This window comes from Gavialis gangeticus, unplaced genomic scaffold, assembly GCF_001723915.1.
Source record: "Gavialis gangeticus isolate Ggan-Ray unplaced genomic scaffold, GavGan_comp1, whole genome shotgun sequence".
Lineage (NCBI taxonomy): Eukaryota > Metazoa > Chordata > Crocodylia > Gavialidae > Gavialis > Gavialis gangeticus.
In genome coordinates this window covers 20,976,051-21,003,836 of record NW_017729006.1, presented here as the reverse complement: position 1 = coordinate 21,003,836, position 27,786 = coordinate 20,976,051, and the positions used below count along the sequence as shown (strand labels likewise).

At 41.3% G+C, this 27,786-nt stretch overlaps 1 protein-coding gene across 4 annotated transcripts in view; it reads left to right on the top strand.

The window, feature by feature from the left end:
• UBP1 (upstream binding protein 1 (LBP-1a)) overlaps nucleotides 1–27,786 on the top strand; it is a 64,462-nt gene that overhangs the window by 5,371 nt on the left and 31,305 nt on the right. For 3 of the 4 annotated variants that reach the window (XM_019508928.1, XM_019508926.1, XM_019508930.1), the window contains exons 1-5: nucleotides 7–155; nucleotides 9,016–9,167; nucleotides 20,115–20,191; nucleotides 24,993–25,098; nucleotides 26,743–26,849. In XM_019508928.1, the coding sequence (XP_019364473.1) occupies nucleotides 43–155; nucleotides 9,016–9,167; nucleotides 20,115–20,191; nucleotides 24,993–25,098; nucleotides 26,743–26,849 (555 nt within the window). In that variant the 5' untranslated portion in view covers nucleotides 7–42. Of the gene's footprint in view, nucleotides 1–6; nucleotides 156–9,015; nucleotides 9,168–20,114; nucleotides 20,192–24,992; nucleotides 25,099–26,742; nucleotides 26,850–27,786 lie in introns of those variants that run through there. The other variant, XM_019508927.1, reaches the window with a different exon arrangement.

Genomic DNA, 27,786 nt, shown 5'->3' with positions numbered 1-27,786 from the left:
GCGGCGGGGCCGAGCCGAGCGCTCCCCGGGCGGCGGCTGACGATGGCGTGGGTGCTGAAGATGGATGAGGTGATCGAATCCGGGCTGGTGCACGACTTCGACGCCAGTCTCTCCGGCATCGGGCAGGAGCTGGGAGCGGCCGCCTACAGCATGAGGTACCACCGCCAACCCACCACGCACGACTTCATACTGCCTGCCTCCCCCCCGGAAACCTCACCCTGAGCGTGGCTGGCGGGCTGGCCTCTAACAGCCTGGTGCAAGCCGCTCCTCTGCCCCCTTCCCTGCTCTTGGACCCACTGTTCTCTTTAGTCAGACCTGCTTCTTGTGCCCCCTCACTGGGAAACAGTGGTGCTCCCCTCCCCCCCCATCTTCCTGGTTTGCACCCAAATTGAAGTCTGCCCCCTCCCCTCCGACACACACACACAATTTTCTCTCCTGACTGGGTCCTGGGTTTTTTTTTCTGCACTAAAACAGTTGTAGGTTTAAAGTTGCAGCAAGGGAGGTTTAGGTTGGATATTAGGGAAAAGCTTCCTTAGTAGGGTGGTGAAGCACTGGAATAGGTTACGCAGGGAGGTTGTGGACCCCGTGTCCTTGGAGGTTTTTAAAAACCTGACTAGATAAAGCCTTGGCTGGGATGATTTAGTTGGGGGTGCTCCTGCTTTGAGCAGGGGGTTGGACTAGATCAGTGGTTCTCAACCTTTTTTTGCATCAGGACCCATTTGTGAGCATTGATAGCCAGTTCTGGCTCAGTGCCCCCACTCCCACCCTGCTGCCCCCAGTGTGTGTAACCAGCCTGCAAGGGAAAAGCCATGGCTTCCCACATTTTTCTCCTTTAAAGGAGAACTCGTTTTTAAAGCTTGTTCACTATCCTTTCATATATTCTTGCAACCCACTGGTTGAGAAATGTTGGGCTAGATGACCTCCTGAGGTCCCTTCCAACCCTCATTTTTCTGTGACTGTGAGGGTCCCCCACTCTGCAGTACAGTAGGGCACATGCCTGTGCTTCTGAAACCACCTTTATTTCAAGTCAGGCTGAACTCTGTTTCTCCTCTTTCATGGACTACACCAACCAGCCTGACCCTTAAGACAAAGCAAGGAGGAGGAATTTGAGCCAGTAGGTGAGGCAAAATGCTGGTAGAGTCCTGAAACTGGCTCGGAGGCTTTAATAGAGGAATTGTATGAGGCTTCACATGGAAAATCCAGTTGGGGTTTTGGTTGGGGCATCAGTTACGTGATAGAAAGCCCTCAGTCATTCAGTATACCTATGTTTAAAACATGCTTGATTTCCTATCTTATCTAGCATATAGATGAAATATGCTAAAATTCCAAAAGTGGGGTACTGTGCATAAAAGGGAAGTGATTTTTGGGGATAAGTGGATTATTTCAAGTGTAGGATTTGTCAAGAGGAACTAGTGCCTGGAGCTGTTGTGCAGTGTCAGTACAATATGGCATAGCAAATAGAGCACAGGTGTTCGCATACTCAATTCTGAAGGTGAGTTGCAGACATTCCTGGTGGCTTTACAGGTTCAGGTATTCCAGCATTTGCTTTCTAGGGTGACCCTAATTACATGAAGTATTCATGTTCACCTACCTCTACTTTTAAAAATATAGCTGTTGTTAGGGCTCTAAGATCTGGGAAGTGAAAAGCACCTCTTTTTCTTTTTGTCATCACATGTACTAATAGTTGTTTCCCAACTGAGGTAACCAGTAGCTTTGCATCCAGCTTGCCTGAATGTCTGAAACCCATAACTGCATCTCAATCAAGAATGAAACAACCCATTTGTAGGACTTTTGATATGTCATGTAATGTGGTGATGTACCTGCATGTGCAGCCTGAACCAGTTTGCTTGCTTATCTATTTTTAACAGCTCTATTTAAGGGGACAGCTCTGGAGGTCTTGGTAAATTTTTTCCCAGGTTCTTTCCATGCTCATAGGTATTAGCTGTTCCTTGTTATTGTAGTGGGACCCACTACTGACAGCAGGTGTGGTCCCTCTTGGTGGCCACTCTAATTTTATCTCTTTGGTTAACTGTGGTACCTCCCTGTGTCATTGATATTATGTTAAATTCTGGAGGTTGCCTCAGCCCACCAGGATGATTCCCTCACCCTTTGGCTCTGTCTTTGTGGACCCTTCATTCCTCAGGCTCAGGTCAGTTTGCTGGGCCCTCAGCTCCTCTGGCTCAGTCCCTAGTCCTTAACTGTCCTTTGCCAACAGTAGTGCCTTTCCTAGGTGCCCTTAGTGACCTCCTCCCACCCTTTTAACCACTCCCAGGCATTGTATCATTAACACCATCATCTGTCCAACCCAAAACATTATCAGTTGCATCTGGAGTGCCTTTCTCCGGGCCTCCCCAGCTCACACTCGGTCATGCTGGCTTCTCCCAGCTCTAGCCTTCCTGGGCCTACTCACAGTTTCAGTTTCCAATGTTGCTAATTCACTCAGTGCAGGGAGCTCCTTCAGCAAGTACAGGCTGGGTCAGTTCTCAGTTTCCAGTGCCTTTTTTTTTTTTTTTTAAATCAACTCCCAGCAAGGAGCACCCACCTCTAGTTCTGCCTAAGTCAGACTGACTGCCTTTGGTGCAGGACTTATGTATATAGCCCCTGGCTCCTCCTCCTGAACTGAGGACACCTCAGCAGGTGATTTTCTGATTAGCTGCCAGTTGCATATTATCTGGGTCTCACTCTGCAGCTTTCTAATTCTATTGTCTAGCTCTACCCTCAGAAACAGGACCTGACCCCTGTTACAGTTGATGTACTCCTGAGTTCCGTAAAACTATTTTTAAAATCTTATTTTTGCAGTACTGTGAACCTATTAAATACTGTTCTTAAGGCTTTTCTATTCTTAATCAAATTTTCCTTTCCTTCATTACATTTCTTCTATGGAACAAATGCAAACATTTTGTCATTTGTAGGATATGGAAATAATCTCATATGGAGTATAACAGAAAAAGTGGCATTTTAACACACGTTTTTAAATTAACCATATATTATGTAAGTTATTGGTTGTGTGATGGAGTGCAGGTTCATCACTGCACACTTTTAGATCGATAGGGCATAAATCAAATAGTTTAGAATGCCCTAAACATATCAGCTATATTTACAATTTAACATCTGCAAACATGAATTCAAAGGAATTATCTAACTGAAATTATGTTGCCTTCTGGGTAAAGATAAGCATCAACTACACAAATAAGCTTTTTTTTTTAATTTACCAATAACAGATGTGTTAGGGGTTGTGTCTGTGAGAAGACATGCTGTGTTAGAGCAGTGGTGGGATCAAAGAAAAAATTAAAGTGAGTGATGTAATATAAAGAATTACCACATCAATCACCCAAGTGTATTCTGTTGTGCCTGTTTTGATAGACTTTCATTATTTGTCATCTCTATAAGGATATGACCTGAGTTCATGACCATAAACTGCAGCTGACCGAAGGGCCTGGTAGCAATATGGAGGGCAGGGTAGCTCCTGTAAAATACCACAATGTTGCAACCTCCAGAGTAAGGCAAGTATAGGACACCTCAAAGTCCTAGCCTCCACTGCCTTGTGGGTACTCCTTGGTTGGAGAAAGGCTAAGGAGCATCACCCTGACAGAAACACACCCTTGCTGAGGCGTTAGGCAGTCAGCAACAGTTCTGATCTGTTGCTGTCTGGAAGAAGCTATAGCCATCAAGGCATAGAATGGCTGGACTCAGTTTGGCCTTTGGATTCTGGCTCAGTGGTGTAAAGCAGGGATGGTAGGTGTAGGGAAGCCTCCATTCCTCTGTACTCTTGCATTCTTCAAAGGTTTTGGTGTGATGGTCTCTTGAATATGTGTCAAAGGTCTTGGTGTGATGGCTGCAGGACTCTGTCCAAGCAGATACATCAGGCACCAGACTAGATTCTTACATGTACACCATGACCCAAAGGATTGACGGTTGCCTACTATAAGGATGTGGCAGATGAAAAATTCTTCACCATTCAGAGAAGAATAGGCTGCTTTTTTGAACGAGTGACAAGTCCATCTTCTGTGTCTTTAGATGACTACCATGTATCATCCTCCCCTGCAGTCTTCATAATGTGTTTGGTCAGCTGACCAAGCTTTTTTCTTTCTGGGAAGTATCCCAACCAGGAAGATAGCCAGCTTGTGCCCAGAAGTATTAGAAACAGTGATTACTCTAATATTTGTGCCAGTTAATATGACTGTCCATATCTGTTGATTAGGGATCTTAGGTTTTAAAAAGATGCTGTCAACTTGAAATGAATTAATTTAAAGAAAATTGCAGGTTTTTAGCAGCAATCCCCAAAGTATTTTTGAAGTTTTGAAAAAATAACTACTTTGCTTCTGCGGTTTTAACATTTTCAGCCAGTGAAAAACTGACTGTAAACAGGAAACAGTGATACGCGCCCTATACTGTCAAATGTGCAAGTGAAAGAGAAAATGAACTGAAAACATTGTCTTAATTTTCAATTATTTTGGCTGTTACAAGTAACCTTGGTAACTATAATACTGTCATGCAGAAATGTAGCTTTCTGGTGTTTCTGCAATTGATCTTTTTAATACGTGCAACTAGAAAAGAAATTTTCAACCACTTCAAGGACTGACTTAATTTCTATGAAGGGTTAATGCTCTGAGAGAGAGATAACATCCAAATACAGTTGCTTTTAGAGCAAATTCACTTTTTAAAATGACATCATTCCAGGAGAGAAAAATGTTGATCTAAGAAATACCTTTTTCTGTGCCTGATTTTTTGGTTCCATATTATGAGATCCTGAATTAATACATTCATTTTAATTGAGCCAGATCCTAGTGTAGTTTTAGCTTTATACTCACACTTCTTTCATAAATGGTTATTTTGGTTGAAAAAGCTGATTTATTTATTTACACATGCACGTACCACCAAAATAAGGCCTACTGTTTTAAAACTTCTGTGTTTAAACTGAAAGGCTGTTAACCCTCCAGTAGGAATGAAAAATGCAAATAAGAAACGTAATTACATATTAATCTTATGCTGTTCAAAATGTTGTGTGCAGTAGTAGAGTTAACAGCTTGTCTACACTTGGAAATTAATTGAAAGAGGTATTCCAGAATAGTTATTTTGGCAAAAACTTCTAGGTAGGTCTACTCCATTCTGAACAAGAATATCCACATAGGTGTTTATACCAAGCAGTTTGTGTAGCAATACTATTTTGGCAAATTTTCAACTAAGGAAGTGCTTACAAAATCAAATCAGTTTAACTTTACTGTAGCTTGGACTGCTTTTTAGGAACTGTTCTTTTCTTGCGTAAATAGTGTCTCATAACATTGGAAACAAAGTGGAGAATATTGTTGTGTCACCAGACCATCATCCACAGTGCACCCACATCTTGAATAATATGTGCAGTTCCAGTTTCCACATATCAAAAAAGATCTAGAAAAGGTACAGAGAAGGGCAGCTAAGACTGTCAGGGCAGTGGAGCAGTTGCTGTATTAGGAGAGGCTAAAAAGGTTAAGAGTCTAGAGTTTGGAAAAGAGAAAGCTGAGAGGGAACATAATAAGAGGTTTATAAATCATGAAGGATGTGGACAAAGTGAATAGGAACTGTTACTTACTAGGTCCCAGAATACTAGAACTAGGGACCATGCACTGATGTTAGCAGGAGGCAGGTTTGAAATAAGCAGAAGCGATTTTTTTTACAGAACATGTTAATTTAACCTTGAAACTCATTGTCATTGTAAGTTGTAGAGATGGATAACATAGCCAGGTTTAAAAAGGGACTAGGCTAATTAATGGATGTTTGATCCATTAATAGTTACTAAACACACAAATCAGGGAAGTATCCTCTGATATTCCAAAACCTAAAATGATGGTAGATCCCAGAGAGGGTATGATTACTCTAGACAGATTCTGTTCATATGCTCTCACTCTGAAGCATTTACTGCTACTGATACCATTGACATTTTGAAAGAATTTCAAGAAAATGTGGAAGAAAGGATGTTCCATCCTCAAAATTAAATTACCAATTGTAAAGAATCTGATGGATCAAACTGTTGCTCCATCTAATTTTGTTAATGAAAATTATAATTGATTTAAATAAGTTCACTCTAAGAGGTTTGCCTTTTTTTTTTTTTTATGAAGGCTGATTTAAGGTTGTAATTAAGGTTTGTCAGCCTTCTGTGACAGTATTTTGGTTCCTTCATTATGGGCACAGGGTTTCAGGTTCTTCCCTGCTTTATATAAAACCTGTAGGAATCCTGCGAGTGGCAAATAACATTGCTCTTAAAGTAAATAGCATTTCCTGTTAAAGTACCTTAAGAAACTTGTAATGCTAAAATGAAAATTGAATTTGTGCAGAATTTGATATAATGAATACTCCCAATAAACAGATGGTATCAGGTTTATGCATAGACCTTAGTATATATTGGAGGGAATAGAAATTTCCTTTGCTACGTCTTCTAATTTTTCTTTTCCTAAGTAAGTTATTAGTCTTTCACCATCTAGCTGATGGGAGCAGTCGGTATGTTTTCATTGAATAGCTGTGCAGTTGACCTTTATTTAGGAGTTTTATCACTGATAACCAATACCACTTCAATTCTGTTAAGAGGTTGCTGGCAGAAGGATAAACCTTAAAAGTAAACCTAAAGTATGGAGGGTAGGATCCTTAGAAGGACACCTAGAAGGTAGAAGGCTCCAGGAAGTTTACATGAGACAGGAAAGCTCTGGCATTATACCCAAGTGGCAGGCCTGAAAGAGAAGCTGGGAAAGGACTCCAGGACAGCTGTAGGAGGCAAGAAACCCACAAGTCATCTCCCAAGAAGTAATCTTTGATGGGGAAATGTCAGACGAAACACTGGGGAGAAAATAGAGCAGCCCATGGGCAGTTATCTCAGGGCCCACAGTCTTTTGCCCAGGCACCACTCCCACAATTGCTCCTGCTGCAGCTGGGATTTCCAGGTGCCCCACTCCCTCCTCCATTTTCCACTTCCAGTCTGTGCAGCAGAAGCAGCCCCAACTGCTCAAACGTTGGACATCCTTAATGTAAAGCAAGCTGTTGCAAAGGACCTTGATAAAAAAGTAGGAACTGTATCTCCAGGAAGGGGGGCTTGCACATAGGATGCCTGTATCTGAAGTCCCAGGCTGAAGAGTCTGGGAGGTAAGATGTTTGCTGAGACCACATGGACCTAAATTAATGAGCTTTGCTCAGCGGATGGAATTTGGAACTGATCTGACTAATCTGGCCTGAGCCAGAAGTTAAAATAAAAAAACAGTATGTTTGCCTGAAATGGGCCGTGTGTTTTATACAAATTCTCAGTGTTGGCTGCATTTATTCAATCACCTTCCTAGTTAGTTTCCGTTACTGAGCACATGCTGCTTTTGGCAGCATTTTAATGATAGACAATGTATTTAATGAGGTTTTCTTGCATGTGAATGTAAGATGAAGAGCATTTTTCCCACTGCTGAGTGGGGGCAGGGGGAAATTGATCTTGTATTTAAGCAGACATGGTAAGACTTAGCTCTCTTGTTCTTGGCAGGTTTGATTCTTGTCCTTTTGGGGAAGGGAAACAACTAATCCTAAAGTACTAGTGCTTTCTCGTTTCTCAACCAGTTGCATCTTTTCTGCCTGTATGTGTGCCCTGTTACTCCTTTGCATCTTTGTTTATTATGTTTCAAGGAAAATTACTGAGGCCAGATGTAAATGGAAACTGCCTGGTGCAGCCATTTTGAGTTGGGGTCTGGCTTTTCTGTTACATTTTTATAGGGGCAAAAGTCTTAAGATACAGTTATCCTGGCAAAAAAAAACTTGTTTTTAACAGGATAGGTTATTTCCCTTGGGAGCTTGTATAAGCTGTGTTGGCAAAAGTACTGTTGATGGTATAAACCATTTACCTTCAGTTACCTTTTGCTGTTATGGGTCACTGCTTGAACCCATTTCACGCTGCAGGCCTTAAATCTTTGCATCCCAGAGCACCAAAGCCACCATTGATCCTCATTCCCAGAGACAGTGGGAAGGCATAAATTCTGCAGTAAGAGAGTAGCAGAAAGAGGGGCACAGTGTAGTTGTGTGCAGCCAATGCCGTGGGCCAGATCTGGCCTGCCTGAAGATTGCACCTGGCCTGCAGGTTGTAGGTTGTCAACCCCTGGTATAAACTATGTATGTAATAGGAGAGGTGACCATTGTAGCTATAGCAAACCTTTTCCAGTTCAGGCTAAATACTGAATTTGATATTTCGGGGGGACTCTAAGGATATCAGGTATCACACTTCGATTGAATTAAATCTCTCTTCCTTCTGCTTTTTTAAAAATCCCAGTCATAAGTCTTGGTGGAAGGTGTGTTCATGCCATTTTTAGGCTGTTTTACTTCACTAACAAGCTCACACCAAATTTTACTTCTTAATGGTATGTGTTCAATTGGATCTTCTTTTCCATTGACAGAAGTCACTTCCTTTAGTTCTTGAGCCATTCTGCACTCTGTGCAAAATCAAATATCTAATTGATAACTGGATCAATTAGATCAGCAGTGCTTATAGTTTTGGCCCCACAGACCATATGAATGGTGTGGGGTTGATCTGCAGGCCTTGCTCAGCCTCACACCACCCCCAGCTGGCTGGTATCAGACTCTGGGGGCCCCACACCTCCCTGTGTACCCAACATAGTGTGCAGGGCTGCAGCCCACAGAACTTCCCACAGAAGGGTGGAGAGCCTTGTGAGCCAGATGATGGCTCCAGAGGATGGATCTGGCCTGCAGACTGGGAGTTGAACATCCCTGAATTAGATGGGTTTTTAACAATAATAAAATTCTCTGCTATTTGTTCATCTACAAGAATGTAATTCATTGTTTGTCTCAGGTGATTAAGCTTATGAACACAGTAACTAGTCGCAAATGAATAATCTATACATGTTTTGCCCATGTACTGACTTCATCTCCAGTTGCATATTTAAAGGTCATTAACTTAAAGTATTTTTCCTCTATAGGTCATGTTTATTTTAACCTTTCTCTTTGTTTTGTAAGAGGTGTTTATGTTTCTTTGATACTTATGTTGTGGTGGTTTTGTTTCAGTGATGTTTTGGCGCTGCCCATTTTCAAACAGGAAGATTCCAGCCTTCCACCAGAAAATGAGACCAAACACCCACCGTTTCAGTATGTTATGTGTGCTGCAACCTCTCCAGCAGTCAAATTACATGATGAAACTCTTACTTACTTGAACCAAGGTCAGTATGGCTTCTCTTACGTACATTGGTAATCAGACCTACTGTTAATGTAGTTTAATAAACATTGGCATCACTGACTGTGTCCTATGAATAGATGATGGTCTCCATTTAAAAAAAAAAAAATTTTTCATAAGAAAAACCAAGGATGCCACCTACAGAAGGTTTCCCCAGGCTGCTTTGTATACTATTTTCAGTTTTTGCTTGTGGTGCTTTGTTCTGACCAGTGAATTTGATCCTAAAAGGAACATGTTATTTTTGTTTGCAATACAAAAATGTGTGTGTTTAAATTTATCCAGTATAGTATGTCATCTTTGCTTCTGTTTATAGATTCCTTGATTTCTCTAGGATAATTTCTTTGGTTTGCAGTTATATGGTGAAAGTGGCCAGCAGTTTCACTTTCTGGATTTATAAATGATTTTACTAAGAAGTTGTAAAGAATAGCAGCATGCCAAATGTTGAAGCTGACTTCTGTGGGTCTTAATTTGGGTGCTTTTAATCCAAATTAGAAAAACCAAATATTTAGTTGTCTAACCTCAGGCACCAAATTCTGAATATCCTCCCCTTTAAAGTCAAAGATCTGTGACCTGGAATTCTGGAGTTTTGCTTATTCACCTGCCACAAATATCACCTCATTTAGAGCACACAGAATGTTATTCAAATAGACTTAACCTCTTAGAAAACCTCCTTCCACCTTGGAGCTAAGACCCAACCGCTAGATTACAGGAGCTTGTGAGAAAAGATAAAGGGCAATAAAGTGTACTGAGCAATTTCAGAGGGAGGGATAAGAGAACAAGAGAAATTAGGGTGTTTGCACACAGAGGGAGCATCTACACATAGCCATACAGTGCCTTTGTTACTGCACCATCAGTTAGAAATTCCTTTTGGAAGTACCAGCCAGCTGGCCACACAAGGTTATTTTTGGTTGTTACGTCGCTGTAGCAACGTGCTGTAACAAGGGAGCGCATTGCTACAGTGATATAATGGCAGAGTCCTGGTTTTTGCCAACAGATGCTACAGCAATGTAGTGTCTTGTGTAGATGTGCCCAGAAGGTAGTAATTAAGTCTCCAGTTGGTCAGGACTGTATTCAAAACACAGAATGTATCTTTTTGACCTTATTCTGTGATAAATCATAGTCGGTGCACCAAAAGTCATGGAAGTATTGAATTCTATAAAAATGTAATTGCATCTGAAACTACATTTAATTAAAATTTTCAAAAAAGTTTCAGTTTTAATTTGATATCCCTTTTTAAATGCGGTTGCTATGGAAAGTGGTTTGACTGTGTGTATATGTGTATAGATGTGTGTGTGTGTATGTGTGTATATGTGTGTGTGTGTGTGTGTGTGTGTATATATATACACACACACATCTATATGTATTTTTAATAAGGAATTTGGAGATCAAAATCTCCAATCCTAAAATGTCAGTTCAATAGCCAGTGTTCAAGCAGTTTGTCACAGTGTAGACCACTGGTGCCCAACCATTTTGACAGGCATGCCAGAAATTAACCCTGCACCCTCCCCTAGTGCCACTTCCATCCCTTTTTTCTGTCAGATCTGCAGTTCAGCTTTCTGCTCCCTATTCAGTGGCTCCTGCCCAGTCTCCTGCTCACTTTTCTCATTCCTGCCCTATCTGCTGTTCTGCTGCCTGTCTCTTTCCTGATCTGCCATGTGCCACACCCTGAGGCTGCTTGTGCCACTTGTGGCACTCGTGCCTCAGGTTGGGCCCCCATGGTGTAAGCTACTGTCCTACAGGCTAGTAGTTCTAGGTAGCTGCCCACCCTGGGTTTGAAAGGTGTACAGGTAGAATCCTACCCGGGCAAACTTTTTACAAAGTAACATCCTAAAGTGCTGTATTTACCCAAATACAAAATGACCCTGAATTTAAGATGATCCCTCAATAATTAGATGTTATACACATAAAATTTATAAATTTGTAATAATTTTGCATGTATGTAATCAAATTATTGGTGGATCATCTTAAATTCATTCCCCCCACTACTGCGGACAGCTGGGAAAGAGGTGATGAGGGGGTAATAATGAGGCAGGCATGGGGGCAGTACGGGGGCACATGGTAGAGCAGGTCTTGAGGGGCTTTAAGGGGGCAAGTGGTAGGGGGCAGGGAGTGAGAGAGGCAGGAAGCTTGCCCCCTGCTGTCCATCCACCTCCACTTCCCCCCCACCCATTGTGATTGCCCCCCTGCAGTCTCAGGCTGCCTCAGTCCCCTTTCCCTTTCCCCCCATCTTCCCTGGTCCACCCTTCCCTCAACCTTACCTTTGCTCCGCACTGGTAAGGTCTATCCTTGCTCCAGCCTGGGGCATACAGCATGGCTTCAGCCCAGCCCCATAGCAGTGGCATGGAACTGGCAGTGGCTGCTACAGGATGTTTCTCAACCCATGGGTCAAGACCCAGAAGTGAGTCACAAGAATATATGAAAGGGTTGCGAACAAACTTTTAAAAATGGATTCTCCTTTAAAGAAGAAAAACTTGGGAAACCATGGCTTTTCCCTTGCAGGCTAGTAGAGTTCCAGCCTGCAAGGGGCTATGTGGGGTGCCTCCTGCCCCACACACTCAGGGCTTGGGGGTAGGGGGCGGCACTTCAGGAGTGAGGGCCATTGGGTTGGGACTAGCCATCAATGTTTACAAATAGGTTCCAGTATAAAAAAGTTGAGAACCACTGGGCTGGAGCACATGCTCTGTGCTCCAGGTTTCAATGAGGACAGAGTCCGCTGGTGCAGAGCAAAGGGCAAGGAGCAGTGCAGTGGGGGTGGGGGGGATTGTTGTGGGGGCTGCAGGGGAGGAGTAACTGGGCATGCAGTGGCATTGTGGGGGCAGCTTTAGCTCTAGCCCTAACTTCTACCCCCCACTGCCTCGTGCTCGATTTGTAAGGCAAGGGTTCCCCCCCATGTTAAATGGGGGAAAAGATCTTATCTTCTAATTGAGTAAATAGAGTAGATGTCCTTGCAGCCCTTAATTACTTAAGGTTCTGCCTTGCTTCCATTGGCAGGAAGTCAGTTAGATATTTTTGTCCTTTGAGAACCACCATTTTATCTAAGAGGCTATGGCTGACTGCCACTTGGTACACTTTCTTTTTCCAGTGAACTTTACCAGAATCAGTAGTCATAATTGAACTTTGCCTTTTTGGTATCTTTAAAGGAAACAATGCTGCAATGTATTTCATTTGTATTTTAATACAAATTAAAAATAAAATATATAAGCTATAAGTCAGCCACAAATGTTTTTTTCTATAAGAAGGTAGGTTTATGCTTTTCCTAATTTCCACATCCTCCAGTATCTTGGTGCTACTATTTTAAGCCAAGGAAATGTTGAGAATTTGAACACTTTATCAGTAATATTCCCACTTGTTTGTTGGTTTTTCAGTTTTGCTTCAACCTTCTGTGGGATGTGGTACACGTAAGTTCAGGAATAGATGGCCAGCACTTCAGTGTTTCTGTTTAGATCAGGTGTTTAATCTTTATTTTGTCTTTTGTGATTATTTCCTTCTCATTTGTATTTGAGAGATTACTTCTGTGCATAAGTTTTACTTTTTAAATTCCATCTGTTAAAACTACTTGTTGAAGAGGAAGGATAATATAGTGAGGCAGGTGTTAGACATGAACTTGTGAAACTCTGAGTTGATTTTTTTTTAATTTTAAAGCTTTAGAAAAGGGTGAGCAAGTGGTTCTAAATGCTGCCTCGTATTGTCAATATCTAGTAAATTCTAGAGCTAATTTCTCTCTCCTCCATTAAGGAGACTTTTTAGCACACCTAAAATTATTCTTTTATGTGTTTTGGGTTTTTTTAGTAAGCTGTGAAAAAACTTGATTCTCTACATTTTATTATTTGAAGTAAATAAGTGATGAAACCAGCACTGTTTTCTTTAACATTCCCTTTCTAATCTTTGTCTTCCATTCTATTTGTGCCAGCAAATAGTTTCTCCTATGTTTTTCTTCTGCTAAAATTATGCAAGGAGTTTGTGCTATAATTCAGGAATGTTTCACGTACAGAAATGGATGTAAATGAACTAATTAGGACAGGGGTAGGCAATGTTTTTTGGCCAGAGTGCTGAAAAAACCACAGTGTCTACCTTGCAAGGTGCCGGGGTGCTGGCATGCCAGAAAAACAAAATGAGGGCTAGGAGGGGGAGGTACATGGCAGGACACACTGCATATTAATATATTTAATAATTATAAATGTTGCCTTTGTTGTGTATTCCTTTTTTGTTAAGCATGTTGCAGTGAGAGTGAGAGAAATAAGAGAAAGAGGGAAAGAGAAAGAAAAAGGAGATCGGAGAGAGAACCAGATACATATATGCGCACACAGAGAACCACACCCACGCACACACGAATAGACACATGCAGACAAACACAGAACGAGATGCGTGGACACACGAAGCCGGGCTGCTGGGCCATCAGACATAGTCTGACCCAACAATACCCTGGGTGCGCTGGAGCCCCTCTGCTTCCTCGAGGAGCCAGCCCCCCTGCAGTGCGGCTGGCCAGGGCCCTGGCCCAGAGCCTGCCCATCAGCCCAACCACCCACTCCACACAGCTAAGCCTGCAAAGGTGTGGCACTTCTGGCAAAGGCCAGTGCCAGCCTCATCCTGGTGAGGTGGGGTGGAGTGGGGCTAGGCGTAGGTTGGAGTCAGATGGGCTCAGCTGCAAGCCCTGCTGCAAGTAGCTCGGGCTCCATGGTTGGCAGCAGCTACCCAGAGCGGGGGCTGTCTGTTGTCAGGATACTGCAAACAGCTGCACACATGCCTCAGAGCAGGCAGTGGGCGGGGGGGCCTGGGGCAGCACAACCCCAGCTTCTCCCCTGCTGCGGGCACAGAGCTGATGACTGGGCTCCAGAGGCTGGCGCAGCTGCTTGTAGCCAGCCTGGGCTCTGGGCAGCTGCAGCAGGTAGGCTGCAAACAGCTGGGCCGGGCTCCGACATCAGCTCCACACTGGCAGGTACACGCGCACCTCAGAGCAGACAGTGGGGATAGGGCCTGGCCCTGAGGTGGTACAGGCCTCCTGCTGTGTGCTCTGGGGTGCGCATGCAGTTGCCACCAGCATAGAGCTGATGCCAGAGCTGTGGAGCCTGGTGCAGCTGTTTGCAGCCTGCCTGCTGCAGCTGCCCAGAGCCCGGGCTGGCTACAAACAGCTGCACTGGGCTCTGGAGCTTAGTCATCAACTCTGGGCCAGCAGCAGGGGAGAGACGAGGGTTGCACTGCCTCAGGCCCCTTGCTCACTGTTCACTCGGAGGTGCGTGTGCACGTGCTGGAGCTGATGCCAGAGTCTGGCGCAGCTGTTTGCAGCCTTCCGACTGCAGCCAGCCCCAGGTCTGGGTAGCTGCTGCCAACCATGGAGCCTGGACTGCTTGCAGCAGGGCTTGCAGCCTCCCAGCCTCCTGCTGGGAACAGCCTGGGCTCCATGACTGGCAGCAGCTACCCGGAGCCAGGGCTGGCAGCGGCATGCCGAGCAAAATGGCCTCGTTTGCCATGCTGCTCGGCACGCGTGCCGGGGGTTACCGACCCCTGATCTAGGATAATGAATTCCTAGTGAGTTGTACTTCGTAGTTAGTTTTGCTTGAGACCAGAGATTTCAGGTGTTGATTGTGGCAATATTGTGTCCCCATACGGTTCCCCTTTATCCTGTAGTAGTTTACAACTGTGATAGTTCTGCATTAGGCAGAAAATGCCAATTATTTTCATGGAATCATTTCATAAAATTTTGCATGGAAAAATGGCACTACTATTCAAAACAGAAGGTTTCTTAAATGTGGTAAATAGTTGTGTTGAAGCTTTATCTCAGATGTGGCAAATTCAGATATTGTTAAACGAAAGTGTTCAATGTATTAAATATTGATAGTACTGTATGCTGTACTTCATATGCAACTCTTAGCTGTGTGTTTGTACTCACTCATTTGTACCCTTGTCGGTAGCCTGATCTTTGTGCTTGAATTAGGCCATTTCCAAGTGGCACAAGACTCTGCTATTAAGAGTTAAGTTAAAATCTACATATGCAGACTGTACCTAAATTTAACACCGTCTTGATGACAAGTGTGATCTTCAGTTTCTCACATAAGTAAGGTCATAATGTTCCTCATTTTGTGGCACTAATGTTTTTTGTTTAATAACCTGCTCTTTCTTTTTGTGTTAAATATGATTCTGTTAATGAGTCAGATAAGTTCTTTAGATGACCACTTATATGAGTGCACTCTGTGATACGTGTTATTCAAGAGATCTGACTGGATCATCCTAACAGTCACTTCTGACCTTACAATATCTGTGTATGGCGTTGAAGTTCTATTGCGAATCATTTCACTTTTTTTTTTATCCAGGAAAGCAAATATTTTTCTTTGAGGCTGAAAAATGGTCATGTGTATACTGTGTTTAATTCTTTACCAAGTACCTAGAAGCATGCAGAGCTAGCTAGCTTCCATTTTTGTTCTTGGTACTTAATGTTTTCTGATAGAAATGGTGTCGTCCCTGTCCACTGTAACAGTTTTAGCCTTTCCTAATAAAGCTTCTCTGCCAGCTGTTAAAATAATATACAACTTGCAGGTATTAGTGGCTCTGACATCTCTGAAAGTCGTGTATTTTTTTTACACTTGGCTGCTGGTGTTCACTCCAGAAGTGACTGCATTTCTTTGGTGGAGAAGGATGCAGGCATCTGATATATAACTACTACCATGTATACTAAATATCTATAATTGTGTGAGGATCCTCCGATAGGTGTCGCTTACAATCAAGGAGGATTTATTTGAAACAGATGTTTCTAACATACTGAGGCTGCTCGTGCTACTTGTAGCACTTGTGCCACAGATTGGCCACCCTGTCTAAAGAACCTGTTACCTAGCCGCTGTCATTAATACACATGGACCACATGGCCCATTGATATAAATTTGTAAAGAAATCTCTGGTACAGAGAAGCACTTGAAAATCAAAATCCATACTTCGAGGAAACGTAGATATATGACTAGATTATTGGTTGCAAGACAATAATGTATGTAACCTTTGATTTCCATATAAGAAATTGTGGTGTGTCTTAAGTTTTGCAATGTTGCCAATCATTTAAGCAAAGGAACTGAGTTACAAATTTGATTGTGTTAGTTTTGTTTTAGGCTGCTGACAGACATACACTTAAAAGTACAATTAGATCTGACCTCCAATCCCAACAATCACACCTGCTGCCATGCCATATGTGCATAGCAGGATGCACAATTTTGGGATTGGGGATCAGATCCCAGTTGTATCCTGTTTGCTAGTGCTGAGGGAGCCTGGGATTGTGAGTTGAAAGCAATGTGATCCCTGGAGCCTGCTGCTGATAAGCTGATGGTAGGCAGGATCACGACTGCACCAGGGCCCAAGCCAGCCCTTGTGGTTCAGGGACTAGGACTGATTGTCAGCAGGATCAGGATGGAGCCGGGACTTGATCAGCTGATCGTTGACAGGATTGGAACTGCATGAGGGCTGAAACTTTACTGCAGTCCCTGCCAGTTGATAATAAACTGATTGTTGGTTGGATCAGGAGCCCACTAGGCAGGCCTGAGGTGGTCACTGCCAGCCAATGATCAGTTTCTTGTTGGTTCATCAAGACTGTACTGGGTCTGCTTGGAGAGTGACTCTGGTACAGTCAACTCTGCTGCACATGCAATTTAAGACATCGTGGAAGCCAGCCACAAAATTATTACGCATCCTTTTTTGGGTTGTAATTTGTGGCTTATTTCATGTTTTTTTTTCCTGAATGTGTGTCTGGGTTATACTGTAAGATGTGACTAACTGGTTAATTTAATCTTAAATGTAACATCTGCCAGGGCCTTGGATTCATGCATTCTTCACCAGTTATCATGAGATATTTTTGGTATTCCCCATCTATTATGGCTTGGTTATCTTAAATCTGCTAAAAGTAAGCCATCTGTTAATAAAATTATTGGGTAAACCCCGACTTTGCCAAGTATTTAAACTAAACTAGCTAGTGATTTAGGCAAGTTCAGGTTCTTAGTTAATGCTCATTTCAGCAGCTCAAATATTGGTGCCTCCTGGGCATTTCATATGAAAGGGGCAAGATTAATTTTGTTCAATAAGTCTATTAAAAGAGTCGCTTGGGAGTTGTAGGTTGGAATATGTTTTGAGTTAGTTGCTGTGCAACAAAACATGGATTGTATGGATATATGCCTGTGCATTATTTGATGAATAAAATGTCATGTTTGGAAGTTAAATAGGCATAGATTGTAACTATTCTGGATCAAGAATTGAATCATTGTGTTCTTTTACATTTCTTGCCTAATAGCTTTGTTTCCTGTGGAAGGGGGAATGATAGGTCCAGAGATCCTGATTAGGTTACCTTTGTTCCTGTAGTGGAGAATGGAGGAGGCATTATGTTTAGCACCACTGGAAGGCAGTAATACAGGGAGAGGTAGCCTGTGCTCTTCACACTGTTGGAATGGGTATGTGTTCAGAACGCCTTCAGAATGTACAGAACTCTAATCCTTTACAGAAAGTGCTCTATTGTCTTGTGCAGTATTTTCATGGAGTCTGCATTGTTAATTTAATCTCTCATCAAGTTTCTTTATACTATCACCTGATCACATACACTTAAAATTCAGATCAGCAGATTGAAGCATGGGTGTAGTGAAGAAGGCAGTTGAGCCAGGATGCATTTCACTTTCACTGTTTCAGAAGAAAGCAAGAAAAGGAAAGATACTACAAAAAAAAGATTTGAAAAATGGTTATAAGAAACTCCAAAATATTTCCACCTGAATGTCTCACTCTGACTGTTGTTCATAACTGAACAAGTCTCAGCAAGAGCAAAACAGCTCTTTCCTGATCAAAAAGAATGAGAGATGATTAAGTATTTTAAAAACACCCTTACCCTGCCATTATAGTATGGTATGAATATGATAAAGTATTACATATGCTTTAAATACGTAAGCACCTAGGTTTGTAAAGTCCAGTTTTTTGCTGTCTTAAGCATTACATGGTATAATCCTTCTTGTTAAATGATGTAAGCTTCTCTTTAAAACTAGTCAGTTATTTTTGCCCTCAGTACTTTTTGGAAGGTTATTCTAAAATCTCTCTTTAGTCATGGTCAGAAAACTTCTTTTCATTGCCGCTTTGTTTTTTAGCCAAAATTAATCTCTAGCCTTAACCAGTTTTTCTCTCTTCCTTGTGTTTGCCCATCTCCTCCCAGCCTTTGTATTGCCTTAATCTTCTCTTATTTCTTTGGTTATCATAGTAGCCCTTCCCTGAACCTTTTCCAGAATAGTCTTATCTGGGCCTTGTACAGTGACGCTAATTAATATTACAGCAAAAGCGCTGTTATCCAGCACCCATTGAGAATGTGGGGTGCTGGGTGACCAAATATGCTGGTTACCTGAGAGGCATCTTTGCCTGGTCGGGCCTCTACTCCTCCCGCCACGTCTGGTGTGCCAGGCTTTCACTCCCTGGCATCAGTGCGCCAGGGGACAGGGAGGGGGGCCCCACGCAAGCTGCTTTGCCCCAGGCTGTGGCCTGAAGTCAGCAAAGTAGACTTGGCAGAACTGGAAATGGGACTTCCAGTTTCACTTTTGCCCCATCGACCAGCATGCCAGTTAATAAAATGCCGGATAACACGGCTTTTACTGTACATCTATTTGTAATACCTCTCCCAGTGCATCCTAATGTTTTTCTTGGTCTCATCACCTTGGTGGCTTATAGTTACTCTGTGATCAACCAGTTCAACCAAGTCCTTTACCCCCTCACTCAGGCCCCAAGAGCATCATCATAATGTTCTTTCCTTATGATCTCCTGATCCTCCACTGTATTGACAGTGTCTCCAATCTTCATGATTTCAGCAAACTTCATCAGGCAATGCCTGTTTTTGGGCCAGCCTTATTAAAAAAAAAGATTGATCTAAAGAATGAGTATAGTAATATTTTTAAGTATTGTATATGCTGTAATATATGTAATTCATAGGATGGTACCTGTAAGTAGCCTCATTCCAACCTGGTACTTCCCTTTCCAGCAATGTTGCTTTAAGTCATCTCCTTATGCATCTTAACAGTATTTTGATCCACCTTCCATTTTACTTCTTTTTGGTATATGTGACACCACAAAGTGTAGAACTAGCTTCTCTCCCCTCCCTCCCTCCCTCCCTCTCTCTCTCTCTCTGAAAGACTGCTCCCCTCTCAAAGAAAATGGTATGTCAGTGTAGCCAGTATCAGAGGAATTCAAGCTTTGGAGACACCTGCCCACTGCAATAGATCCTCTTCCACCTTTTAATCATTCTAGTCCTACTTCTAGAGGTATTGAGAGAGTTGGCTTTGTCTCATGATCTCCTTCAAGCCAAGGGACAGAATGTTTCCTATCTGTTTTCAGATAAACTGTTCCTACCTTCCTTTGTACTAAAACGAACTCACCTATAGCACAGCAGGGTGATTCATCATATTCAGTGGAAAATTTTTGGTGTTGACTGTTTTAAATTGCAACTAGTCAACAACTCATTCAAGGATTGGTATTTCTAAGAATTTATGCAACTAGTTTTTCCCATACACTGGTATAAAGCTAAAATGCAGGCAAATAATATAATTACTATGCTGTTTCTTTGCTGACAGAGTGGTGTTCCTGTGCAAGTATTGCTTTGGTAGTCCCACATTGCTTTAATCTATTTCTTTTTAAATGTTAAGAAATTAATATTTGAATGTGTTTTGTTCCTTGCTGCCAAATAATTGGAGCAGATGTTTAAACTGCATGTAAAGTAGGAAGCCCGTGGTTTGGAAGTATCTGTAGTTTCAAGGGTACATTAAAGATTTAGCATCTTTGTTATACTGCCTGCTCTGTGCTGTGAAGTAGGCCATGTTTTCTGCAACTTCCTGTGTGGAGTTCTGTAACACCAACTAAATATTCATTGAAGTGTAGTGAACACAAAGAGGCTTTGTGTTGACTTTTTTTTTTAATTGATATAAACTTTTTCTTTTCTCTAAAGGTCAGTCCTATGAAATACGGATGCTAGATAATCGGAAAGCTGGAGACATGCCAGAGATCACTGGAAAGCTGGTAAAGGTGAAGTAAAGTTGTTGTTCTAGATAACATAACAGGGATTGCAGCTGGCTGCATAGTTTGTCCAGTGGTTTTCATATTGTGACTCAGTGTTACAGCAGGAAAAAAAATTGGAAACTTTTCTGTCCCTCACAGTCTAACCATGAAGAAAGGAGAAGTTGCAGCCCAGGTTTAAGCTTGTTGAGAGACAGGGAGTGCTAACGGATAATCAGGGTTTTCTTTCCAGTTAACATGGCTGTCTCAAATCAAGTGACTTGACCAAAAAGAATAAAACAAGTTGATTAAGGTTTTGTTTTAACGTGTCGTATCTGACATAAAAGTGTTGTAACACTTGTATGTCCTCAGGTTGTGACCATTAACCTTGCAGTTATTTACCATTCTCACTAGGGATTCATGTCTAGAATTGATTTTGTCAAGATGATAATTTTAAAAAGTGATGCAGTTGATCATTTAATCGGCCTTAATCAGCATGGTAGGATTTTGTCTTTGACTGACCTACCCTGCTGCCATTAGGGAAGAATATTCTGTATAGGTACTGGGGGCTCCTCAGAAAGCCACAGTTATGGGTAGCCATCCAGTGCTTCCCAATTTTTCTTGCAAGTTATCTCTTTAGAGAAGAAGACTGCTTTTTTGTTGTTGTTCTGTAATTGTGGCTGAATGTTCTTTGCTTTAAAATATGAATAGTAATACTTGTCTTTTAAAATAAGCTTGAAAATTATGGAAAACCTTGAGCTTAGTTGAAAACTTGCTTTCCAGCATAAGCCAAAATGACTCCCCCTTTTCTTCAGGAAGACTATTTTGGTGGACAGTTTCTGTTTCCTGAAATGTCTGTCTGTTTGTTTTTATTTGAAGTGATCAAACTAGGGCTTGATTTGATGGAGAACTACATAATCGTGGGATTACTCTTACTGTTCTTCAGGCAAGCAGTGGACTGCTTTGCAGTTTACAAAATGCTCACATTTGCAAACATAAAGTAAAGCACAGGCAAGCAGCAGAGTTAGCAGAGCACAGCAGACAGCTTCCTTTTCTAAAGCCCTGGTTAGCATAGCAGTACACTAGAGTCCTAAGTTCCCTAGAACTTTCCCTTTTTCCACGCAGCTTGTGGCGGTAGCTGAGCTGTACGAGCTGTTTTGTGGCACTAGAGATTAGTCTCACACAAGCTTCCTGATTCTTCTGACGGCTTTCCTGAATCTCTTTAAGGTGCATACTCTTCTTGTTTCCCCAGCTGGGTTTCTGCTCCCAATTCCAGATTTCCTTCTCTAGAATCTTAGACATTGCTAGATTTATATGCACCACATCAGCATAAGGGTAGGGATATGCTGATTTGAGAAACATCAGTTTAACTCGGGGGTTGTCAGCTAGGGGTACACATACCCCTGGGGATACTTGAGAAGGCCCTAGGGGGTACGCACAGGCAGGCGAGTGGGCACAGAGCTCTGCCACACACCATCCCGTGAAATAGTAAGTTTCAAGTTAAAGTTGAAGGTAGTGGTAATGTACTGGCTTAAGGAAGTATGCAGATATTAGGCCGCCTCCACACAGTACAGGTCTTGCACAATTAACTGGTTACCAGCTACACATGCAAAGTAGCTTTCAGACAATAAAATGCTTTGACCAGCTATAAAATTAGATGTTGAAAATGTGTGCTAATTTTATAGCTGGTTTGCTGTCAAGCTTTAATTTGTATGTGCAGCAGGATTTCTCTGCTACAGCTGGGAGCTGCATCAGCTGGGTGTACCTTGCCCAGCTGGGGCTGAAAGTCCTGCAGCTGCTAGGGACCCTAAGCCCCAGCAGCTGCAAACTCTGTCCTGGCAGCATTCTGCAGCTGCTGGGACCCAGAGTCTCACAGCTGCAGATACTGGTCTCCACAGCGTGCTTCCCGGTGATCCTCCACACACCCCTGGGGTGGGGGCATCGTTGCTGTGGCAATCTCCCGGTTGCATGGGTTGCCCCCATAACTAGGAGCTGCTCAGCTGAGAGGGCTCCTAGCTACAAGAGCTTGCTTCTTGCGGGTGCAGGGGGAGCCTGGAATCCCAGAGAGCTCCAGGACCTGGCTCCCCCTGCACCAGCAGTAAGGTACAATAGGATCCAATGTGAGATCCCACCGTCATGTCTCCTGCCAAGCGTTTGTGGCATTGCAGGGGACATAATTTCATGAATTGTGCGTTAGATCCCATTGTGCCTTTACCTGCATGTGTAGAGGAAGCCTTATAGTTTTGTGTTGTTTTTTAAAAGCATCTCATAGAATTTAGAGTTTAGTTTCAACTTGAAGTAAGTTGAAACATTTGAGCGTATGAAATTGGTGTATAAAACACCTGAACAACTTTGACTCTGCTTCTGCAGGGAAGTCTGTATTTTGGTGTGAATTATACCCATCTTGCAGAAGGAGAAAGTGAGGCACAAAGGTATGATCACATATGCTTCAGGTAAAGTGGTAGCTATTGTTGCTCATCACTATAAGACAGTGGTTCTCAAACTATTTAGACTCAAGATACCCCTTTATAGACTCAAAGTATCCTTTAAAAATGCCAGCTCTTAGTATTCACTCTTTTTGGACTACAGAAAAATAATGGAGCAATTCTTTTGTTGCAAAGAATTCAGAAAGACTACACCAGCTTTTCAAAACGCTGTTTTTAATACTGTGGATTCTGGTTTGGAAACACTGGTTTTTATCCTGCAAATTATGTTTGAACAAGTAACAATGCTAACGTTGCATGGCACCCAGCTAAGGCACCCTGGTTGCAAATCACTGGTTTAGGAAAATAGGCCCCACATGATTTGTCCAAGGTCAAGTACCTAGGGAAAGAAATCAAGTTTTATGACTCACAGTCCCCTGCTTTTATCCATAGTGCTAGCGATAATTTTTTGTTTTAAACTTCCTTCTGGATGTGCAGTAAACAATTATGTTAAGCACGTCATAATGTGTGTATTTCCACTTTTGTCTTGCCAAATACTCTCATATCTATTCTATCGCATCTATTCTTTCTAGTAGTTGAAAGAACATGTCAAAGAAATTAAAATGCATAGCATATTGTTGGTGGATTTCTGAGAGGCCACTAGCAAAAGAACTTTTTCCCTCCATTTTCTCTTTACCTCCTTTCTGACAGTGATTGTCTCCGTTTTTAAACTAGGCTGGCAGCTACAGTCTTACTGTCCTGCTCCTTTCCTTGTCCACCAAACAGGGAACCTGTTCAGTGATAATTACAAAAGGTGCTTTTAGACATGACCATCACATTGCTAGACTTCAGGACCCTGAAGCTGCACCACTGTTATCTTCTGTACCACTGCTTTGCTGCTTTGATAAACATGTGCAAATTTTTGCCTTGTTGGGGCTTTGGGTAGCATTTTGTGTATCTGGTAAGAATAACCTGCTGTTGATCATTCTGAAAGGCATTTTTTTAATTTTACTAGTTGAATAGATTTTATGACGAACCATTAGGTGGTAGGTGTTTAGAGATCAGAGTTACTTAATAAATTCATCCTGTTTTGAATTGCTGTAGCATTTGAAACATGCTGTGGGGTCGTATTTTCATTTTGGACAATAAAACACCTTCCTGTTTGTTTTCTACAATAAGATATTTTTGTATGTCTGAAAACAGCTGCAAATATATTTGCATTCCCAACAGGTTAAAAAGTTTTGGTGAGAAATAATGCCCAATCCTTTTGTGTGTTTTGGAAACTAATAGCTTCACATCCGGCATATGAGTGAAGCTATGATACTGAGTTCTTACTTCAGTTTAAAAGACACTTTAGATAAAGTTAACACTTCTTTTTGGTAATTGTTTAATCTACTGTTTTAAGAAGCAACGCCCAGCAGCGTTAGAATTGAAAGACTTGGGACTTTTTTATCCATTTTGACTTTCTCATTTGTGTAAAGTCAGTTTGTTTCCCTCTATAGCAGCTTCTCCTGCATGTTTGTTTATACAATTGGAGACAGAGACTTTTTAGTAAGAAAATGTGATTTGTAAAACCACAAAATATACTAGGTGTATTCATGGGTATATGTAATATCTGAAATCTTTCTACTGGGTTTTTAATGGAATCAAATTAGATGGTTGTGTAATGAATAGTAGAAATAGTTCTAGGCTATGAAGTTTCTGTTAGTGGTAACTGTAAATTGAAATAATTGTTCATTAATATACAATTTAAGTATGATTATCTAGTAGTGAAACTTTTTCATAAACTGTTATCCATTTTTTTTTCCCCTCAAGTATTGGAGGCTGTTATACAGAACTTTTAAATATTTAGATTAATACATTCCTGTTTAGAAATTGTAAATAATACTTTTTCAGATATTTTGTATGAACCTGTTAAATTTTTTAAATAATCAATTTTATAGACCACTGCTGAAAGATACTGTCTTGATTTTGTTTGATTTTTCAAACAAAATTTTCAGTAAATTTGGTTCAAGCTTTAGTTAAATGCTGCTGAGAATGAATTAATTGCAGTTGTGAACCTTTCTTGTTTTTTCTACTGTTAACCTCACAAATCTTGTGATCTTTCCATTTTGTGGCAGTCCTACCTTATGCAGTTCCCGCAGTCTCCAGTAGGCTTTACGAATAAAATCTTTGTTGACTCTTTATTCCACTTCACATTGTATTATAAACATCTCTTTGGTTCAACTCTGTTTTTATATTAATAGTTAATTCTGAAATGCTTTTGAACACCTGGGGGGTTTTTTTGTTGCAAAAATGTTAATACTCACTGTTATTAAATGCCATAAGAATATTTTACCTTGAAATTGTCTTTTAATGTGTAATAATTCTAAGACAAATTTGTAATAATTTCTCCTCTTATTAACTAGAGTATTATAAGAGTCGTGTTCCATGACAGACGGTTGCAGTATACAGAACACCAGCAGTTAGAGGGTTGGAAGTGGAATCGCCCTGGGGACCGACTTCTTGACTTAGGTATACCTGTCACCTTACTATCAATAGGTTAAAACAGGAAGCTTAGTAAATTGATCCTAATGGTGTCCACAGTAAGGTTAGTGAAAACATATATATGCTGCTTTATTTGTGTTAGGATATACTAGTCTGATATGCAGAAGTTTTCACCTGAATTGCACTGTAATTTTTTTCAGTGTGAAACTTAATGTCATCATGTGAAGACTATTATAGAAAGGAAACATTAACACTCCATAATTATAGAGACGTGGTTAGCTGTGATAATCTGAATGTAGGCAGAAGGCAGGGCGGGGTAGCACCTTACAGACTAACTTGTTCAGAGAGCTAGTTAAAAGAAGTTAGTTTGTAAAATGCTACTCTGCCTTGCTTTATGACTACATACCATATTTTCTAACATAAAACACACAACTTTTCCCCCAGATTGGGTTGTATGTATTAAGTGAGAGAGCTTTTGTTTCTCACTGGGATAGAGGCACAATGGTTTGATTCCTGCTGCACAGTGCAGCAGCATTACTATTCAGGCAGCCGAGGGAATCAGTTGACTTACTGGTTCATTATTATTCACTCTCCACATGATAATAATTGCCTCTTCTTTTTAATGGTTTTGATGTACCATGAATCAAGCCAACATTTCTTAGGACAGTTTTGCTGTCTACTAGTTTATGATCCTTTTTTCCTTTTTCTGCTTTAGTTGAGCAGGAAAGGGAAGGTGAATCAGCTGAAGACTAGGCTCTGTTCCTGCTTTGTGCAGTCATACCTCCTGGAAAAAACTTTTCTTCTTTATTTTGCCTTTCAAAAACAAGGTGTATAGTATATTCTGGAGCATGTAGTATTGAAGAAAGTATGATAATTATGTTCTACTAATATTTCTTTTTTTCAGAATCATAAATCTTTTCTAGTAGTTGGGAACAGAAGACAAAAATAATATTTTTATAAAAATAGACTGTAAAAACATTGCAAAAAGTGGGCATAATTTGATATTTAAGGAGTTCTAACTTTTTTATTTTATTTTGCATGTGATAATTTTATGTAGTTCATAAGTGACAGTTCTGTAAGATTTATAGTAAAACCTTGTGTCTTAAGACTACCTCACATCAGGGGCAGAATCAGAAGGGGTAGGGTGGCGCAACTGCACTTGAGCTCATGGCACAGTGTCTGCCTGGAGCCCCCCGCTTTTGTGCAGCTCCCAAGCTCAGAGGGTGGGCATTTTCCACTACTTATCTCCCTCCCTTTTCGGCAGCTGAATTCAGCAGAGGAGAAAGGTGCACATAGCAGTGTTCACCCCCTGGGCTCCAGAGCTGCCCAAAAGCAGAGGCTCTGAGTAGATCCCACCTGATCAGCTGGTAAGCTCAATGTTCACTGTTCGTGTGGAGATCCAGCAGGAGTTTGTGCTGACCAGGTAGCGAGCTCAGAGCTACTACAAGTGCAACACAGCCAAATGAGGCTGCACCTCCTGCCCTGTCCCTGAGTGCTGCTGTCTCTGATTATTCCTCAGAGACAGATTGTGGTTCTGTGCCATGTTTATTAGAAGACCACAGTCGTTAAACGCCCAAGTTTTTGTCAGCACTGTGTGGCCACTGACACTGAGCTTCACTGAGTTTGTTTGTAAAGTAACAGGTTTTTATATTTTGTACTTTTTTTATTTAGATATTCCAATGTCAATTGGAGTAATTGATATAAAGACAAATCCAAGCCAGCTCAATGCAGTTGAATTTCTGTGGGATCCTGCGAAACGTACATCTGCTTTTATTCAGGTTTGAAACTGTTTTATTGCATATGTGTACTGATTTGGTCTTTGTCAGGTCATGAATGCAGTTTACTTGGCCATATAACTTCTCCCCGTGAATAGTTGAGAGAGATACTGTAGGTTTGTTTGTGGAGAGAGGGCATTTGGTTTTCCTTTTTTTTTTTTCTAAATATATAACATCCTAACAAAAGCAAAATTAATTTAATTAACTGCCATCATTTTAAAAAACTTGGAGCCTTGGCAACTGTTGTTACTATAGGTGATGCTGGTTGGGTTTAGAACAGCAGCTTTTAAAACATCAAATACTTAATATGAAAGCATGCTTTAAAAGAAAACTAATAATTATAACAAATACCTTTTAATATTTATAACAAGTACCTACCTAAATAGTTACAGCTTTTTAACAAATAATTGGAAATGAAACTAAGTTCCTGAGTGGGCTCGTTCTGAGGACACAAATAAAATTGAACATGCTATGCAAATAGAATTTGAAGCTGGAAGTTTCCAAAGTCTTTTTAGTTATTTTATTGATACAGTTTATTGTGAAATTGTTTTATTCATGACCAGGGATCATGGTTTTTTCTCTGTTTAAAACACCCAAATTCTCTGATTTAAAAACCCCCAAATCTGTGTTTTTCCACAATTAAAATGAAATGCTATTTTATATATATAGGGGGTGGGTGGGGGTGTGTGTGTGTGTGTGTGTGTATATGTATAGGTATATAGGTATCACTTGAACACAGTGTTTTATTGATATATTTACAATTTTTAAAGCAATTTGGAAGCCTCCCAGTGTCTCAGTCATTCTAATAAAATACATTCATAATAACTATACATTTTGGCATTTGACTTTTTTTTTTTATCATGGAAAATGAGAATTCCCCCCGCCTCCTTCCCTCCCCCCCCCCCCCCCCCCCTTCCGCCACAAAATGGACCCCCTATAA